Source organism: Phasianus colchicus, chromosome Z (genome assembly GCF_987193195.1).
Source record: "Phasianus colchicus chromosome Z, bPhaCol1.hap1.1, whole genome shotgun sequence".
In the NCBI taxonomy this organism is placed as follows: domain Eukaryota; kingdom Metazoa; phylum Chordata; class Aves; order Galliformes; family Phasianidae; genus Phasianus; species Phasianus colchicus.
The window spans coordinates 89,922,116-89,936,839 of record NC_143476.1 but is presented as its reverse complement, the minus strand read 5'-3'; the positions used below and the strand labels follow the sequence as shown (position 1 = coordinate 89,936,839).

The 14,724-nt window shown below is 39.2% G+C and overlaps 1 protein-coding gene across 1 annotated transcript in view; it reads left to right on the top strand.

Moving 5' to 3' along the window:
• EPG5 (ectopic P-granules 5 autophagy tethering factor) overlaps positions 1–14,724 on the top strand; it is a 51,856-nt gene that overhangs the window by 21,606 nt on the left and 15,526 nt on the right. The window contains exons 17-30 of the mRNA XM_031597067.2: positions 1,477–1,617; positions 2,752–2,896; positions 3,731–3,928; positions 4,431–4,541; positions 5,156–5,275; positions 6,035–6,201; positions 6,369–6,596; positions 8,480–8,603; positions 9,321–9,465; positions 10,325–10,496; positions 11,452–11,614; positions 12,212–12,354; positions 12,980–13,136; positions 14,119–14,313. Of these exons, the coding sequence (XP_031452927.2) occupies positions 1,477–1,617; positions 2,752–2,896; positions 3,731–3,928; positions 4,431–4,541; positions 5,156–5,275; positions 6,035–6,201; positions 6,369–6,596; positions 8,480–8,603; positions 9,321–9,465; positions 10,325–10,496; positions 11,452–11,614; positions 12,212–12,354; positions 12,980–13,136; positions 14,119–14,313 (2,209 nt within the window). The remainder of the gene's footprint in view (positions 1–1,476; positions 1,618–2,751; positions 2,897–3,730; positions 3,929–4,430; positions 4,542–5,155; positions 5,276–6,034; positions 6,202–6,368; positions 6,597–8,479; positions 8,604–9,320; positions 9,466–10,324; positions 10,497–11,451; positions 11,615–12,211; positions 12,355–12,979; positions 13,137–14,118; positions 14,314–14,724) is intronic.

Here is a 14,724-nt window from a genome sequence, read left to right as displayed (position 1 = left end):
AATCCAAGCCTGTTGTCCAGATGCTCCTCAAGTTCTGGCAGCTCAAGGCCATGACCGCTGCCTGGAATAGTCTGTCTGAGCCATGCCCACCAACCTCTGGTGAGGAACTCTTTCTTGTCACCCAGCCTGACCTTGCCATGATGCAGCCCCATGCTATCCCTCTTGTCCTGTTGACGCCACTAGAGGGCAGAGCTTAACACTGTCCCTTTGCTCCCCTGCAGGCTGCCATGAGTCTTCCCCTCAGCCTCCTCAGGGCTGAACAAACAAGGGACCTCAGCTGGTCTTCATATGTCTTGCCTTCATACCCTTCACCATCTGCATAGCTCTGGTTTAGATATTCTCTAGTACTTTTATGTCCTTCTGACACTGTGGTTCCCAAACCAAAGCATCCAGTGCTGCAGTAGCACATAGCAGAGCAGGACAATCCCTCCCTTCTCCTGGATGGCAGTCCTGGGCCTGATGCATTTCAGGGTATGATTAGTTCTTTGAGCTGCAGTGCACACTTCTGCTCTGATTCAAGTTGTCAGCAACCAGAACCCCCACATTCCTTCCTTTAGGGCTGTTCTCCAGCTCCTCATCTACAAGTCTGTACAAATAGCCAGAGTTGCCCCATCTGAGGTGCAGAATCTGGCACTTGCACTTTTTAAACTTGGTATGGTTCGTGATCATCCAGCCCTCTAATTCATCCAGATCTTTCTGCAAGGCCTCTCTATCCTTCCAAAATCTGCAAACTTAGTATGCATTTGAGTCCTGTATCCAAGAATTTATTAAAGCAGTAAAGATAACTGGCCCCAAAATGGAGCCATGAGGAACCCCGCATTTCTGTGGCTACAGATTAGACATAAGATTAATGTTTACCATCTTGTATGAGCATGCAGTACTTTTTTCCCCTATCAAAACCTGATGCAGAGCAGTGTGCCAAGAAGCTCAGTAGTCAGTTTTCTGGACAACAGTGGCAGAGTTCATCAGATCTAGCTGTAACTGCAGTACAAACTGTAAGGTAATGCTTGAGCTTTATCCTTAGTGAGTGGAGAAAAAAGTCCAGAGGATCATCTATCCTAAGGCGATATCAAGGCAGGTAATATGAGACTCTTTCTGTAGATATTGCCAGTGCCTTGAGGGAGAGATTGGTTGACAAGGTTAGGCAGGAGCCATGAGCTTTAAATTATTGTTTCAAACTTGGTGAAGGCTCCCATCTTCATTGATATATGGATGTGTGTGTATGTATATATGTGTATATATACATTTAAGTCCCCCAAAAGATAGGAAATACTTAAGAAATCTTTCAGTTATTTAGTAACTTCTTCAGCTGAAGAAAAAATTTCTGAATTTTGCTCTTTGGGATGTCAAAGTTTTGTGTAAATATATAAATGTCTTTCTGCCTCATTTCACAAAAAAGACCAACATTCCACGTCTTTTTTTTTTTTTTCAGTATCTACATGGTTTTCCTTTTTTGTTGTTGTTCTATTTTTACAGCATTGAGAAGTTCTGTGCTGAAGGGATCCCTCTTTTGGGTGTACTTGTCCAGTCTAGATACTTGAGAACAGTAGTCCATGTACTGGATAAAGTTTTACCCATATTTTACTCTTGCCAATATTATCTCCTGAAGAATGAACAGTAAGTGTGATATATTCCTAACGTGTTTATTGCTTAAGACCAGTGAAAGTTAATCTTAAGTGTATTATTCATTCTGGGTTTTGTGTTTAGTGAGAATGTGATGTGACAGGGAAGAATATCTTCTTTATTTGCCAAAATCTTTTTGGCTTGTGGTTGAGAAGGCGGTTGTGGAAATGTCTACTTTGAACATCATGTACAAATACCACTCAGTGTTGCTTTGCAATGGAAGGGGGCTGTGAAGAGCTGTGCTTGAGGTACAAGAGCTCTTGGCTTGAGGTGATTGGGAAAGATAAATAGTTGATACTGTCTGTGTCCTTACTGGTAAGTTTAGCAACAAATGGGAATGTTCCCAAGTGCTCAGCCTCAGTTCTTTGTCCTGGTAAATTAGTAATGTGGTCTCTCCCATGTGCTCTTGCTTTGTACCACATGGTAGCTTCTCAGACAAATCCTGGCCTGGACTTGTGTGCTGATGTGGGTCAAGAACTATTCCCAAAAGGCAGCCTTGCTGTGACCCACCTCCTTGGGAGGGTAGGAGAATTAACTGCAGATGCAAAGTTTGTTCTGCTGCTTAGTTTTGGTACCAGACAGTGGTCTGAAATGTCTTTAACTGAATAGATTGAATGAGTCTCTTTCAAAGAGTTAGAGCTCTTCTGTGGAGGTTTCTGTGACTGGAATATCTGGTGCAGCCCATCTGTTCCTTCCAGGAAGCACTGCCTTTTCTAAAAAGCTAAATGGAAACTACAAGCTACTGCTTGCTGTCTACACAGCTGTATACTTGCAGTTTCCATTGTGGCCACATTTCAAGATTTATGCTGTGTCATGTACTGTTCAGTTCTCAGATTTTGGAAATGTCCCACAGTTTCAGATACTTTCAGTTCTGGTAAAGCAGCCTGGAACTACAGTCTGCTTTGAACTGCTCGAACTGTGCAAGTGATGTGGTTAAAATGGAGCTATTAACTTTGTAGCATGGTTGTAAAGCAAAACCCTAGTATGTGGGTGGGTGTCATTAGTGGGTTTCTGTGCTGAATTTCTGTGCTCAAGTTTTAAATTCTCTAGAAACAGTTCTTCTATTTGTCATGCTGTACAATTTATTTTAGGATTAATTAATGGAATTTAATTTGTTGATATTCTTAGGTTTTTATCTCATGTTCAGCTGTTCCTTCAGCTGGATAGTGGAGTCCCTCAAGGCATGACCCAGCAGGTCACACATAAGGTAACACAGCACTTGACAGGAGCGAGTTACGGAGAAAATGTTAAACTGCTCAATAGTATGATACAGGTAAGAAGAAAAAAAAACCAACAAAACAGTTGTGGGAGAAATTCTTAAAAACATATGTGTGTATATACGTATGTACATTTACATTTTATATAAATATTTATATGTTTAATTAAGTTCATGCTTAAAGTTACAAAGGTACTGAATGTGTCAGTTCTGCATCCACAGAATGTTCTTTATTGGGCTTGAAGTGTTGGCTTTGGTTTCCTGAAATATTTTGGTTCAAGCTTGCCTAAATTTGGCAATTCGCTGAACCATATGTGCCTGGAAAACTACTTGGAAGATGGATTTCCTACTATCAGAACTCTTTCTGAAAAGGGAAAGTGACACAAATCACTATTATCTCACTTGAGATAGTTGAAGAGTGAGGCAGATACATAAATGTTTGAAAGCTTTGCTTTAACCATCAATTTATAACCATAGCTTGACAAAAAGTTTCTGTGTTCAGAAACAGCAGTCAAGAACCAAAGCCCACTACCATCTGAAAGTAAGGACTAAAAGATACTTGTTTACTCTGGGAGATCCTTTTGCAGGAACAGCAGGCAACACTTTAGAAACAGGTGCTATTTATTTCTGCAGGTTGTAGGGGATCCTGCTTATTGTGGACTTTGTTTTTGCTAATCCCATCAGATGCATGGATCTCTAAGATGCTCTAAGAATCTCTTTTGGAGGTTGGAGATGACAAAGCTATATTTTTGCGTAGGTATAGAGAGAACTGCTGTGTGTTAAGGACAGGCCCATAGCCTCATGCAAGCTGAACGGTTGTTTAGCGCATCTTTAAGCTTCAATTCAAGCTGAAGGAAGGTTCTTGAATAATTCTACCCTTGAATTTGTCAGACTCACATTTTCCGAAGTGGCCAGCCAAACGGAGTGGGGCCGACTGCAGTACTGGAGTTCTGGGTTCAGGTCCTCATCAGCCAGCAGCTGTGGCACAGGGACCAGGCAACTCTCTACTTACTGGATCACTTATGTAAAGCTGCTTTTCAGTACAGCCAGGAAGACTGCATACAAAAGCTGCTTTACCAGCAGCACAAGGTACATGGGTGTGGTGTGTTCCTGTGGCTGTTGGATAAATCTGATTTTGATATGAATCTGTTTTCCTGAAAGACAAGAAGAACAGTTGCAATAATGAGTGACAATGTGGTTATGCTGTTTGATTTGGTTCTGAATAGCTCAAGATGAGTGGAATAGTTGATAATTGATAATTTAAAACCTATCTGAAACTCAGATTTCATTCAGAGGAGTTCCACCATACTATTTTAGTTTGTATTCTTTGCATTTTGTATGTTAAACAGTATCTTTAGAGCAAAGTAGAGCATCCTCTCTTGATAAAACAGTGTCACTGTAAAAACAATCTTTTCACTGATGTGAAATAAGGTACAAGCATGGGATTCAGTGGTAACTGGCTGAGCTGTGGTTGGAAAGTAATTGTTTGAGTCAGACAGGAACCTCAGGAAAAGCAGCATGATATCTCTGTAGCTTGTAAATCATCTATTAGGCCTCTTAGGGGAAAAAAATGTTTTGTGTTTCCTTGCAGAATGCTTTAGGTTATCATTGTGACAAAGGTCTGCTGTCTTCTCTTGTTAGCTGGATTGTGGCAGGCAATGTGACTCCCTCTTTTGTTGAGGGCAATGCCAACTCATCTCAGGTAAGTGGTATGATGGTGTTACTTAAACAGCCCTGGGAAAAGCAACACACAGGTGTTTGTTTTTTTCTGCTTTCGTGGGTTTTTGTAGATTTTCTCTTGCTCTTTGTTTCACCCTACCTCTCTTTCTACAAGTATTCTTGTGATAAAATCCTAATTTAGCTAAACAAAGCATTGCAGATTTCATATACCAGTGAGAGCAGGGGCATTCTTCCACAGAGGAATTTTCTTGGATCTGTGTCCATGAATGCATAAGTAGAATTAATTTGTTAAGACTAATACAAATCCTTAGTTGCTTTTGATATATTTAGCAGGGGAAAGTGTGTAAAGGCTGGCTCTTCTCCTAAACCCATCCATTTCTGATTAACATTTTCCCTTCTGCTCAAACATAAAGGAAAACAAAGTAAAGTCTAGCAGTATCCCAGCTGGAGATGGAGTGCTTAAAATTAGATGCTGTACAAAAAGGATACGTGCCTGTAGATAAGGAAGAAACTGTTTTTCAGTTTCCTTTTCTTGATGTGACACTACTTCTGCAGATTTTTAATGAGAATCTGGAAAAGAAAGAAAACAGCAAGCAACTTTGTTATCAGTATTTCCATTGTTATTGTGCTGTACAGGTCTGGTTTTCGTGGATGGTGTTAAATATTGAATCCATATTTGAAGAAGATTCACAGCTTCGCAGAGTTGTGGAGGGGGAGTTAATTATTAATGATTTGTCTCCTGATCAAGCTTTGAAGGTGAGAGAACTGTTCATTCTCTACTCACAGGGGAACTGCTGTAGAAAAATACTCTTCTCTATTGTGCAGCTTTTATCTCTTTCATTTTTTTTTTTTTTCCAGGACAAAAGTGTAACTAACATCTTACCTGCTTGGCTTTCCAGGGGGGAAATGTATTTAATGGAAGCTTTGCTTTGTATTTTGAGTTGAATATTTAAAGACTACTGTATAAATCTGTTTTTAATATGTAATTGTTTACAGAGAACTTCATTTGGTAACTAGTGCGTTTCTTTGATATCCTGGGTCATCTGAATGCCTTTCAGTCTGTGGGGCATTGATTCTATACCACTGAGATAGGTGCTCTTATTTTACAGCTGGGAAAATCTCTGTCAGAAAGCATGTTTTAAATCTGAATTTTACAAAAAGTGAATGCCGTGTTTCTCCCTGCTGCTGCTTTGTTCTCTAACCAGTCTTACTGAAAACAGGAACGTCTGCCTCTGTGAGGAAGACCTGTAATTAGCACCAAAGGATTTTCATTATAGTAGTACTCCCATTCATGCTTTTCTAATTTTTTCACAAGCATCAGTGGCAGCAAGCATTGTTCTCTAAAAGCTGTTACATGATGTATAGATGTATCATAAATTTACATAGGAACGTATTCAAACTTTTCTCCTTGTAATTGCTGAGTTTTCGTGCTGTGCTGATCTGCTGGGATAAGCTGTCACAACCTGCTGCAGGGAACTGCACCAGGGCACTTGTCTGAAAACATTTTCTTTGCAGAAAGCCCAGACCCAGCTGAAGCTGCCCGTCGTACCTTCACTTCAGAGGCTCATGATTTATCGCTGGGCCCATCAAGCCCTTGCTACCCCTGCTGATCACCCTCTCATGCCACTAATCTGGCAGAAATTCTTCCTGCTTTACCTTCACAGACCGGGACCACAGTATGGGTGAGTCTGATCATAAAGGCTGTGGCAAAATAGCAAGCACTAAGATGTTTGCAGTGTAGTAAATGCCTCACTCATCTGAGAACAGTGGATACCAGTAACTACTCGAGTCGGTTCAGTTGCAGATGTCCTGATTTGGCAGTTGACTTTTCTTCTTTACTCATTTTCAGATTACCTGTAGATGGCTGTATTGGCAAACGATTTTTCCAGAGTGCAGCCCACGTTAACTTATTAAATGAAATGAAGCAGCGCTTAACAGAGGTGGCAGATTTCCACCATGCTGCCAGCAAAGCACTGAAAGTGGAGAGTCCTGTAAAGAGCAGTGACAGATCACCGGAGAAAGCGAGCTGCTTGCCAGGTCACCTGACTTCACCAGAATTGCATAAGGAGCTCGTCAGGTAAAGAAGGCCTGCTCTGTTCAGTTTCATTCAAGACAGATGCCTGAGCTGCTAGCTGCTGTGCTAGACATGGGAGATGTGAAGGGTTGCAGCTCTTGGCTGACCTAGAGTACCTAAGTACTTGTTACATACCGAGTTGTGGTCATATCTCTGTTGATACAAGGTGTTTTGTTGAAGGGAGTTGATATTACACGACATTATTGATAGAGTTGTCGCTCTCCTTAAAGAGAGCTTTGTGTTTTAATTAATACTATTCCCATTTTGTTAAAATACTTCTTGTTTAGGCATATCTGCTACTTTTATGTACGTTACTGGCTATCAGTGTAAGAGCTGCATTGTGTGTATATATACATTTGACACAGACTGGGCCCCAGCTTCCATCTGGATACAGCAGAGAATTCACTGGGAACTTCAGCACATGAGTCAGTTAGCACAGTTTATCAACTTAGTGTGCCAGAGCTGAGCTGTGATTGTGTTACGTGCTAGCCTACCCAAAACCTTAGTGAAAGCATCTCCTCATTTTTGAGTAGGTTAAGAAGATATTCAGTTACTGCAACTCAGCTGATGAACAGTCATCTTTGTAAGGAATGGCAAATTGGCTGTTTCTAGGAGCCATGTATCTCAGTGAAACCATAAGTAAATACAGAAGTGCGTGTTTCTGTTGCACAGGCTTGTGATTTAAGAAATGTACCTTAAAAAATATCTGCAGTGTTACGGTGTCTGAATTTTCCTAGAAACAACAGTTGGAAAAGGTAACTAGGAAGGAGTCCCTTGATGAGGGGGGTTGGGCATACAGCATCTGAGCTGCTGATAAGTGTTTTCCCCCAGCAATCAATATGTACTGTACAAACAAACAAGGGAGCTTGTAAATCCTTCTCAGTCATAGGTGAAAAATAATCTAGAGATGTTCACTGACTATAACTTGATTTAATATTTTGTGAGCCTTTCGTTTCAAAGGATCTCCCCACTCCATCATAAATCTGGAGTGTTCTACAGCCAAATAAATCTTATGCTCGGGAAGTTTAATGGCCATCTAGACAAAAGAGAAAATATGGGCTGAATTAATCAGGGCTGACTTCTGAACTTTCATTTTCTCATCAGTGACATTGATGCAGAAAACAGGAGTTTGTTTGTGATATTTAATACTATGCTACAAAGATGTGGTTATGTTCTTCCCTGTATTCAATCAGGAAAACTTGGGTGGTAGGATTTGAAAAATAGGTAGCACTCATCATAGTGAAGGATGAGATATGTGTATTTTTTGAAGTACAGGGTTAGGAGAGAAAGAAATGAGGATAAAGTTGGTGTGAATCTGAAAAAAAAAATACTAGGGCAATGCAGGTATGAGCTTTCAGAGCAGGCTTCTTAGGTATGTATATATCTTCCTTGGTCTTTTGCATGGGCTTATTGATGTAATTCTCTAACACAGGACCCAGGGTTGGAATTTTTTCTTATGTACTGTTTAGTGTAAATGTCTTCCTGTTCTAAATTTGTACAGTTACTCTTGGTTGTTGCACTTCTTGAGTGGTGAGTGTGGAACAGGCTCCCCAGGGCTACTGGAGCTGAAGGAGCATTTGGACACTGCTCTGAAATGTATGTAGAGTTAGCATTTGGGCTGTCCTGTGTAGAGTCCAGTGCTGGACCCATGATGTTTGTGGGTCCCTTCCAACTCTGGATGCTCCATGGCTCTAGTTTTCTTTGCACTGCTGCTCTTAGAGCTCAGACTTAAAAAACTAATCAGAAAGCCTCTGAGAGGTGTAAATTTTGACCTGTATCAACTGTTATCAGTTTGTTGCCTTAACTTTAAGCCTCCAGAATGAGACTACTGTGTAATATATGCTGTGTATATTGATTTATGTTTTCATTTTTTTTTTTCTTCTCAGGCTTTGCAATGTTTTTGTTTTGTGGTTAGAAGAAGAGAGCTTTCAGAAGGGAGACACATACATTCCTTCTTTACCAAAGCAGTATGATGCACACAGACTCGCTAAAATCATGCAGAATCAACAGGTGATGTATTAATGACATTGGCAAGATGGGATCCAAAATTTGCTTCATTTGCTAACGTGGGTCCTCTAAAGAAGTGAGAGACTTAGTGTCACTGATCTTCAGTACTCCTCTATCATACATGATAGCTTTAAGAAAAAGGTCAGAACAGTAAAAATCCTGTGCTTTCTTAAGCTGCCTTTCTTTATATTTAAGACAGCATAATGTATAGATTTTTTAGTCTGTCTTAGTGAGAATACAGTCTTTATTTTTTTTTACTGTTCTACAGTTCTTTCTATGTTGTGACTTTAGAGAAATATCTGATCTGGACCTTTAAATTGGAAGTACAAATCTGCTTATATTTGTAATCCGTAAAATACCAGGTTCGGATTTAAGCTAGTGAGCAAGAAATACATGTTATTAAACCTGAGTAATTATTAACCTGAGGAATTATTAGAATTTAAATGCCTGCAAGAGGAAGACTTATGGATGAGCATTTCTTTGTGCCTGCCTTATTCTGATTCCTCTAGTGTTTGTCAGATTTCTTCTCTATTTTTCAGTAATTGTATGTATACATATTACATTTTTTTCATCAGATACTTTTTAATATAATTTTCCCGTAACTTAAAATTGCAGAGTCCAATTTTATTTGTTTCAGCATCCTAGCTAATGCAGTGGGTATGTAACTTACGATAATTAACAGAATTATGGTGATTTAAGTTAACAATTCTGTCCCTTTAGGATCTGTGGATGGAATATGTCAATATTGAACTGATACACCACGAGTTTCAGGAAGCTATAAACCTTTGGACACGGGCTCAACTTGAATCATACACACCAGCTGCTATTTCTGCAGGGCAAACAGATTTCACCAACCCTTTGTCAGGTAAGAGACAGCAATAGTGTTGGTGAAACTGGGATAGGAAGGGTTACTATTATGGGTTAACTTACCCAAAAGAGCATCTTCAAAACATGCTGGATCTTCACAAAGTGTAGGTAAAAGGCAGCTGCAAGCACAGACAAAAACCACTATGACTAATCCCAGAAAGTTTGTTTGTTATTTTTGTTAGCTGTATGTTTCCTTGCTGTTTGCTTGGAATTTTAATGCAGCAAAAGCTTTGTAGGTGTATTAAGGATATGGTGAGATAAGATTTTGGGGGGGCTGATTAAAAAAGGGAAGGAGGAAGTAGAAGGAGTCTGGAATATCTTTACAGGTGAATTGCATTATTTGGGTAAACTGAGTGGGAATCAGCAGAAGAGAACTGAACTGGAAGGAGAGTATGCTTTGGGAAGGAATTGGAGCTGACAAAACTAGAGACGGGTGAATTGTAGGGAAAGGAAGATGAATTTGGCTTAGAAGGAATAATGAGCCTCTGTCAGAGGAGGAGAATAAGTGGAGGTGGTAAGAGGAAAACTGAAGAGTGTGTAAGTAGGAGTGGCTAAGGGTAAACCAGGAAAGCTTTAGCTCCTTGAATCCTCACAGTGTTTGATGGAGCAGGTCATGGAAATTAGCTTTCTGAAATAAAAAAAGATTAAAAGGATGGAGTACTGAGAGTGGTGCTAAAAGTGTTTCATGTTATAAAAAAAAAAAACAAAAACAATCAAGCCAAAACCATGACAGAAACACAACCAAACAAAAAATAAAACACACACACAAAAAAACCCACCCAGAATGAAATAATAATTTTGTTCAATTTATTCTAAAGTTTTCTTATTGAGCAAATGATTTCTGCTTTCTCTTCTAGCCAAAGAGAGGATAATGAATAATTTGAAGAAGTTTGATTTGCCCAAGCCTCCTCTTTCACTCCAGCCTATGAAAGCCCCTGTGCCAGTTATTTCCTCTGCCAGTCTGATAAATCAGAAAGAAGCAATTCAGCTCACGCACACTGACCTTAAAGTCTTGCAGGGACATGCCAAGTAAGACTTTGCTGTTTTCCTTCTGCCTCCCAACTGTCCAACAGTGTCTTCAGGTCTCTTTTACAGCAGTCTAATTGGTGGTGTTAGCACAAGGCTGACAGTAGTTGGCTTCTACCTGTTTGCCCAGGTTATTTTTTTGCTGCTACACCAGCCCTTTAATTGACTGCACAAGTCTTATCTAATGACTGAGATTACATCAGCTGGCATCTGACAGCTACATATTCTTTTCTCATTCAGTATACTTCTTAATTACATCTTCCCTTTAGCCTAGGCTTACTGAAAATTAGTTAACCATTTTGCACTAGTTTAGTGGTGATAATCTGAAGCACAGGAATTCTAGAGAAAGAGACTTCATTTCTGAGAACTGTTAGGTCTGAGGATGAAAGAGGGGAAACTTTATTCTTACTAAGAGAATTCAGGTGAAGTATTTTTGAAGTTTCAGACACAGCTGATGGCTCATAGCCATTTCCACACAATGTCGTCATTTAATAATATTATTTAGAATAAATTAAAAAAAAATATCCTTGTTAAACCTAAGGAAGAATGTACCTAAATGATTCCAGCAGCAATGTCAAGTGGGTTCTTTTCTGTTGACTGAGTCATTCCACAGTCCAGTTTTTTTTTTCCTTTTTTGCCTGGCAGAAAATTTCTTCTCCTGCAGAAGGAGATCTATTTAATTTTTCATCTGGTCATTGAAAATAATTAAATTTCTTATGCAGGCTTAAGCAGTTTTGCTCTTATGAAGCGTTTTCTGTTAGAACTTTAAAGTTCTGTTAGGACTAAAATTAACACAATTTCCCAAGTTTTTGTTTTCCATTATATAAATATATGTATATATTTCTGTTATGAGTTTTTGTATAGCCCATTAAATTGAAGCCTCAGCTCTTCCTTTTAAATTCCTACCGTTACTATTCTTGCTAAAGATTCTGTAATCTCGTTAATAAATAATTTTCAGAACTGCAGCTCTTTGGGAATCCCAACACGTTGCTCTGAACAGTGAAATACTGGACACCATACCTAAGCTGTATGTCAATCGGGAGGAGCAGATCACCCTCCATCTGGAGTGCCGGGGAGCTTCAAGTAAAGGGTGCCAGGGAGCAGCTCTTGTAACAATCCAGGTTAGAGATAGGGCATCCTTTCTGTTTTGGGACTAGTGGACATGGGTAATAGAAGTGAAATGCTTGAATGGTTACAAGAATGGATTTATTTGGTGAGGTGCTGCCATACGCCTGTTAAAATAAGTAAATATTAAGAAAAATCAAACAACTGAAGCTTGAAATACCTCATATGTAATTCTCTGAAGCAGATCAACAGAAGAACAAATTTTGTACACAGCTTTGGATTACTTACAGTGTCTGTGCTAAATTGCTTCCCAATGTGTGAATGTAGGAGTATACTCACAGATAAGAATGAAGGTATCAGAATGTTCATAGATTAATTCCTATTTTGCTTGCTAAGTGAATGTATTGATTTCGCTTAAGTTTCTTTTCTTGTGGATTAAGTCTTTTGTCAAAGACATGGATTATATTAGTGTGTCATAATTGAATGTGACTAAGGGGTAGAATGCAGTAAATCTTATCAAAACTCACAGGGGAAAACCACCTATAGTCAGAAGATTTAGTCTTACAAGGCTCTGCTTCATTTTTTAATTGCAACATTAAAGAATTTTTGGAAAAGATACTATTCTGAAATGAATGTCTCTTTCTGTCATTTAGTTTGAGGGGAAACATAAAAACGAAGCAGTGAGCCAGCAGCTTCATGCTCTGCGTAAAGAAGTGAGACAGCTGCAAGCAGAAGCCACAAAGCCACCTTCTCTGGGTGTTGTGGAAGCAGCAGTACATGTGGAAAACTTTATAACGTAAGTTGATCAGGCAGAGTTTTAGGTAGCCTAACCAATTTGCTTGCTTTTTATAATGTATGTCAGTGTAAATCAGCAGCAGAGCTGGAACCCTGAGACCTGCATGTTTATGATAGACCTCTAAAGGAATAAGCCTATGTGTTATCACAGGAGCTAACTGCTCATCATTCAAGCATAACATGGAATACGATATGTTTTCTACTTCAACATATTATTTTCTGCATTAGAATACACTTTTTAACCATGCAAGAGCAAGATGAGTGATGGCAGTGATGCTTTGTTAAGCTTTAAAATATGGTAAAGTTTATTATTCTGAGGGTGAAAGGCACTGGCTCTCGTTGCCCAGAGGAGCGGAATTTCCCTCCTGAAGATCTTCAGAAGCCACCTGTTCATTGGTCTGGATTCTCTACTCAGCATGACCCTGCTGGGGCAGGTGGGACCAGGGGGGCACAGAGGTCCCTGCACAACCCAACCATTCAGTGATCCTGTGAAACCACGCTTGATTATCTTGTAAACCAGAAACATTTATCGTAATGCAATGTGTTGACACAAGAAACCTTTCTTTAGTAATACAGATTACTTTCCATATGCAAATTGAATCTGCTTTTTTTTTTTTTTTTAACAGGACCTTAATAAATATCTACAAAGTACAGCCTATGCCTGCAATTAAGAAAGTTGGAATTAGTTTGTTTTTTGTCGTAGTGGAGTACGTGTGTGATGAAACTCAACGCAATCCTCCCACAAGGCAGTTCTTCACTTCCTGCATAGAGATCCTAGGACAGGTGAGTATATTTTCTAATATTGTATACTTAACACTTACCCTGCTGCCTGCAGATATCGAGTGTCTAAAACCTTCAGAAGCCCGGAAATTAAATTCTAAGCTTCTATCCCATTCCTCACTCAGCAAGTTGTGTAATGTACATAGTATATTGGACAGTTTAGGCATGCATGTGTGTGGAAGAAAAACCTCTGAGATGCTTGCTCAGCACTGAAGGATGGTCCCTATTAATTACATGCAACACTAATTAAATGCTGAAGCAGGCTGGATTTTCATGGGGATTCTTAAAGTTTGTTACAGTACGTGAAGGAGTGGTTTGGCATGTGTTTCTCTGCTATGGATCATTTTCTAGCTGACACAAATCTGTGTTTAGTTGTTTCATCTTTTAAAGCCTTGCAGAGTTCTTTCTGCACTGAGTTGGCAAAAAGATTGCTGCTGCTTTGTGGTAATGTTTGCTATGGGATTGCCTTACTTAGATGCTCTGTGAAAAAGCATTATCCTCTGCTGTGTGTCCAGATATTTATTTTGATCCCTTAGATACAGTATTTTTCCCATGTCCAACTGTACATTAGAAGTTGGGTTGCAGAACAGCTTTCTATAGCCACAGTTCTATGGAAATCTTTACTACTGTCAAATAGGACAGCTGAAATCTGCATTCACCTTCTTAAATTAATTTATCAGAAAAATTGGATTTCTGAATATTTTGTGCAGTGGTTGTGCTCACAAGTACTATTCTTCAGTGTGCTAGGGAAGAAATGTTTATTTTACAATTACCTTTGGTGGAATATTAAGTAATATTTACTTAAAGTTGCTCTCATACAATCAGCCTTTGCTTTTTAGGATATATGTTTTTTAAATAGTACAGTTGTGTTTATCTCTACAAAAAGTTGTTAGGGATATTTTTTTGCTTTTTTGTTTTGTTTTTGTTTTTTTGTTTTCTTTTCCCGCTAGATTCATGTTGGACCATTTTTCTCATTATTCCTTAGGTGTTCATCAGTGGGACCAAGTCAGAGTGCAAACGTCTCCTCCAGACAATCCTGCACAACCGAAGGCTCTGTACGCTGCTTTCACCATACTTCACTCCTGTTGCTTCTCCTGATGAGTTTGTGGCTTTATATGAAAAAGTTGTGACCTTCCTGAGTGAGGACAACAGTGATGTTGTCTTCATGCTGTTGACAAAGGTAAAATACCTATGAGTATTGAATCTGTTCTATGGGTGGAAGAGAAACCTGGTACTCAAAATATCTTTGACAGCTTTTATGTGTTGCTCGTACTAAATGCTGTTTGTTATTATTTAAGCTAAAGAGAGGCTGGAAGCAAATCCAGATGGGAATGTTGAACTATCCTTTCCTAGTCCAGATAATATCAGTGTGTGCTTCCTATGGCTTCCTCTTTGGTACACTCTTACTCTTGAGGTGAAATCAAAGCAGGCACTGCACAGTATCTTCTGTTTGATATCTCTGAGGAGGTGTTCATCCAAATTGCCAGTGAATCCCATCTGTCTTTAAAAAAAAAAAAAACAAAACAAGCAAACAAAAAAAAAGCAGACAAACAGAAATCTTTCTTTTCATTAGATTCCACAGAGAAGGAGC